Consider the following 4,882-nt stretch of genomic DNA (forward strand, 5'->3'; position numbering starts at 1 on the left):
AAAATAGTATATATGTATATCACCGTGCGACAGTAAATTTTATACACAAAAAATGAAAATATACGCGAAAATATGGGTACCTAGTTTTTCTAAATTGGCAGGGATTTTAAGGAGGGTGCAGACAGCACTATCCTCTTGAATTCGATAACTTCCTACGAATTATATCTTAACTACTTACCCTATCCGCCATGGCTATGGTAAGCGCATGATATTCTCCCAATTTTTCCATAACAATTTGCGCATGCGCCAAATCAAGTCCAGCTTGCCTACTCTCTAACGAGAAACCTAGCACACTCAGATCCTCAAAAATGATGTTCTGCTCCGGTTCGGTGGTTGAATGGAAGTGCCTTAGAAAAGGGAAAAATCAAATAATTTTTAAACACTTTAGTAGGTAATTTAAACGAATATCTCCAACCTTGCGGCCAGGTTCCACGATTCGCCCAAATACCACATAAGCGCCTCCACTTTGGGCTTGATGTCCAAATAGAAAATTGTCTCTTTCCGGTAGATGTTCAAGCGGCTAAGTACGCCTTGCTTAAGTTTTGGCATATTTTTGATTATCACCGTTTGCTCGCTTTGCTGATCGTCGGTGTTTTTGTATTTGATGATCGCGCGATAAATATTACTGCAGTAATTTTCGCCCCCCATTGTTAGATTCTCAATGGAAATGCCAAGTATTTTGATGTCCCCCGTGCGTAGTCCATTCTCTAGTGTTCTCTTGAAAAACTCTGTATTGAAGTAGTTGGGTATTTCACCAATTGCAAAGGTAGCCATTTTCCACGGTATATGTAGTTACAGCGTTGGATTTTGTTCGCAAGCTCACTCGACTACTCTTCAGTCAAAACTATTGCATTTTGCACATTTACAATTCATTTTAATATGAAGACTTCTGTGTGTTGAAATGGCAGATTTACGAAATCCATTTATTTGTTTTGATAAATACCGACTGCAATCCCATTTCTGTTTAATTGGTCTCAATTGATGAGTCGTTTGTGGATATACCGCATTCTATGCTGCCTTTGAGTTGATATGCGCACACTGATTGACATTTCTAATCAAAACTTTCATTTAACTCATGAATAAATGGTCGCCGCGTAGATTAACATTAAAAAAAGATGTACGAGTATGGTTGGTATATGCTATTTTTAAATCAGAGACCCACTTTGAATTTAAATCAAGCTCCATTGATAAGTTATGTACATTAGGATGGTCCACATTTTATTTCTCATAGAAAAAACCTCTCTGTATTTATTGGGTTTTTTATAGCCTTGTTGATCTGTCGATATTTGTTTCATGAAAATTTAGAGTTTTACTGCTTGTCAATGTATAACCCATTGAAAAAAAATAAATAAAAAAATTACATTTTTTTTAAATAATTAATTGATAAATAGGTGTGCAGGTTCGGAGCCTGGATGATGGAGATCTCCCAGCAAACTTTTGGTGCTTAGGATAAAATTAATGCCTTTTGCTCTGTACACTGACGGATATACACGTAAAAGCTCTCACTCCACCTCAGTGCTTAACAGTAATCAACGGAGCTGAAATGTGGCTGATTGATACTTCTCTTAAACTCCAGAATATGCACTGAGCGGCAAATTTGAGACTTGTAGACAGGACCGCCGAAGATATTCCATGATATATAAATTTTTTTTTATCCCCGCCTATTTTAGTTAAGTAAGCTGAAATGACTAACAGTCCTTTTATATTGTGTGAAAAGTTCACGATGATATCTTTCGATCATATTTTATAAGAAGGAAATTTGTCCTTGTTACTCATTTCCACTTTGTTAAAATTTAGGGATTATATTTTCTAGTCATTATTTTTTCAATGCAGAAATCCTAACGAACAGCCAGCACAAAAAAAAAGTGGTGTGTGCTTTAAACTAGACCAACCTACCGATATGTATTTCGACCTGTTGAATCCGAATCTGAGGTCCGTTTGACTCGTACACCCTCAAAATTTTGTAAAAAAAAAGGACAGCACATTTTAACCAGGGTTGGGCATGCTGCACTAAATTTTTAATACTCTAAGAATTTCTTTAGCACTATTCATGTAGTGGTACTGATATTTGAAATGCATTACCACTAAGTGCATAGTGGTAGTGGCAAAATGGTATCATTACCACTATGAACTTAGCGGAAATGCATTTCAAATTTCACTACCATTATATGGTTAGTGGTCGCTGTGGTGTAGTAGTAAGCAGTGCACGCTTCCACTCCCCAGGCGTTGGGTTCAAGTCCTGGGCAAAGCAACATCGCAAAAAAATATAGAAAAAAGGTTTTTTCTTAACAGCGGTCGTCCCTCGGCAGGCAATGGTAAACCTCCGAGTGTATGTCTGCCATGAAAAACAGCTTCTCATAAAAATACAATCGCTGTTCGGAGTCGGCGTAAAATTGTAGGTCGCATAAAAATACAATCGCTGTTCGGAGTCGGCGTAAAATTGTAGGTCGCTTCCCTCTGGGTGACAACATTAAGGCGCACGCCACAAATCAGAGGAGAAGCTCGGCCAACCAATTGCCAATCTATTATAATATTATTATATGGCTAGTGGTTAGAAATTTTTGAATAAATCTGTTGTAAGGAAATGGTTATTAAACAGACCGCAAAATTTTACAAAATACATACACTGTATAAACTATCCATATAGTAGTAGAGAAATTTGAAATGAAAGCCCCAGTGGTAGTGAAAATTTCGATTTAGTGCAGCTTGCCCAACCCTGATTTTAACTATTGTATTTATTAAAAGATATTATATGAGAATTAAAAAAAATTTATTTCCTTTTTAAAAAATTAAAAATTACATAAACGAGTCCTTATCTATTAAAGTATGCCTATCTATTTTAATAATTCATCTAAAACTCCCAAATCATCCAAACGCCGTAGAGCGTATTTAACTTGCGCTTGTAAACGTTCTTGCGCAAAAACCATCTCGAACTTTTGCCGAGCAAAGTTCTCATCCATCATTTTTTCAATACTGTTGTCCGTGGACAATTCCCTCGGCAGAGTAACCATTGGCAGGAAACCAAACAGTGCGAACAGACCATAAAGTTCGCGTGCGCGCAACTCATACCTCAGATCCTCCAGAGTCGGTATGTTGTCGTGATTAAGAAACTCTAGTGTAGCCGTGAATGTTTTGAAGTAAACATTTATTAAATCTTCGCGCCGATCTTGGAGCAACTCCAGACGTATGCTTGTATTGAATAGAAAATTCAGATCACACGCGGGGCTGCCATAAAAGTTTAGCTGAAAGTCCACCTGAAAATATTCAAATAGACAAGAAAAATAAAAGAAAAAAGCGCATATATACTTTTTTAATGAAAACTTACAAACACTGCACGCGTCGGCTTATGCGGCTGCATGGAATCGTCATAAGCATACATGAAGTTTGTGGTCCATAGGTCGCCATGATTCATCACAATAATACGATCGCCATGGCGATATTCGGCCAAACGCGCGCATATCGCGTTGAAATTATCATAAAAATTGTGCAGCTTTTGTGAGATCTTTTCAAAGCCAGGCCAATTTGCTGCATTGAGCGCCAGCTGTCTTAGTCTGCCGCCGAACAAGTTTTTATAGGCATCGCTATTCATAACACTCTCTTCACAGAGCATGCCTTTGCTGAGGCGTTTAGTAATGACAGGATCCTAGAAGACAAAGTACAACGTAAAATTTTTAGCCGAATATCTTATACAACCTATAGTGTTTATGGTTAACGCTCACCTTCTTGGCCAAAACCATTGAGGTGGCATGCAAGCGGCCCAGTTGTTGCAAGATCAATTCGCTGTGTGCCCAATCGAGTTGGTCCTGCCGCGAAGCAGTGGTGAATCCATCCATTTTCAAATCATTGAAAACGATCGTCTGCATCGGTGCTTTAATGGCATATAAGCAGCTGTGCAAAAGAGATAAAGTTTAGTGCAAAAGCAAGTTGAAGGCTTTTGGTATTCAATTGAAAAACAAAAGGATTTTAGCAAACTTGGTACGACAAGGCTTTGAGAACTCTTTTAAGAATTTCTCATTTTGTGCCGAAGTTTTGTGTGACACTAACTTAGCGCTGAATTTATGACCATCCAGAAGTATTTCCAGCCGCGGCAACACATCCAAATAGGTGAATTTCTCTTTCAAAAATACTCCAGCATCTTCGAGAAACCGCGTCTCTTTGGTGATCGGAATAGTTTTAATTATCAATGATAGTTTTTCCTGTCCTAAATGCTCCTTATTTGGTGGCATTCGCTTGAACCCAATCAGGACGCGATAAATGCGTGAGCAATAGTTGTCGCCCGGCTTGCTGCCCCACTCGAAAACCGCGTCAATAACTTCGAGTTCGGCGGTCTCGCGCAAACTTGCTTCCAGCGCAGTCACAAAAAACTGTTCATTCAAATAGTCGGGTAAAATGATGCTGTTCGGATTTTTAATAAGCATTTTTCCTGATAATAAACTTTTCTTTCCGAAGAACGAATTTAAAATAAGTCAATCCACGACGCGCTGCCAAAATCTATTGAAGACTGACTCGAGTGTTTGACCATTTTAATAGACAAAGACCGAGGAACTGATGATCACTGATGAGTCGACGCTTGGTTTCGAATGCTACGTCATATTGAAAATGTACTTATAAATAGTTTTCGTTGTTGTATTTAAGTATGTTTAGTAATAAATAGTATTTTTATGACGTCTATAAAGAGTCTTAAAATTTCCTCTTTTTGTCGGAGTCATAATTGCTTAGGATTTCCCAAAGCTGTTAAATTTCTTTAGAATTTCATGATATCCTCTGTTGCAGTGTTTTTTTTTTTTTACAACCGTGCTTACTAATGTGTACAACTATGTAAAATAAATTCTAAAATTAGTAATCTTAATCAATGCGACAAGTCGCAAATCGGAAGTGCATG

General features: G+C 37.8%; 2 protein-coding genes across 2 annotated transcripts; both read right to left on the reverse strand.

Moving 5' to 3' along the window:
* Nucleotides 1-178: 178 nt before the first annotated feature.
* Nucleotides 179-832, reverse strand: LOC108375807 (uncharacterized; the record flags this gene model as incomplete). Its single annotated transcript, XM_017631954.1, has 2 exons — nt 416-832; nt 179-347 (listed from the first exon to the last, which is right to left on the reverse strand). Coding segments are annotated over exons 1-2 (528 nt in total), but the record flags the coding sequence as incomplete, so codon positions are not given.
* Nucleotides 833-2,831: 1,999 nt separating this feature from the next.
* LOC108375808 (uncharacterized) lies at nt 2,832-4,418 on the reverse strand. Its single transcript, XM_017631955.1, has 4 exons — nt 4,045-4,418; nt 3,720-3,888; nt 3,326-3,643; nt 2,832-3,254 (listed from the first exon to the last, which is right to left on the reverse strand). Exons 1-4 carry the CDS (start codon nt 4,416-4,418, stop codon nt 2,835-2,837), a joined length of 1,281 nt encoding a protein of 426 aa, XP_017487444.1. The 3' UTR covers nt 2,832-2,834.
* Nucleotides 4,419-4,882: the final 464 nt, after the last annotated feature.

The sequence above is a fragment of the Rhagoletis zephyria genome, unplaced genomic scaffold, assembly GCF_001687245.7.
Source record: "Rhagoletis zephyria isolate East Lansing unplaced genomic scaffold, Rhagoletis_zephyria_1.1 Rzeph_scaffold_09457, whole genome shotgun sequence".
Lineage (NCBI taxonomy): Eukaryota > Metazoa > Arthropoda > Insecta > Diptera > Tephritidae > Rhagoletis > Rhagoletis zephyria.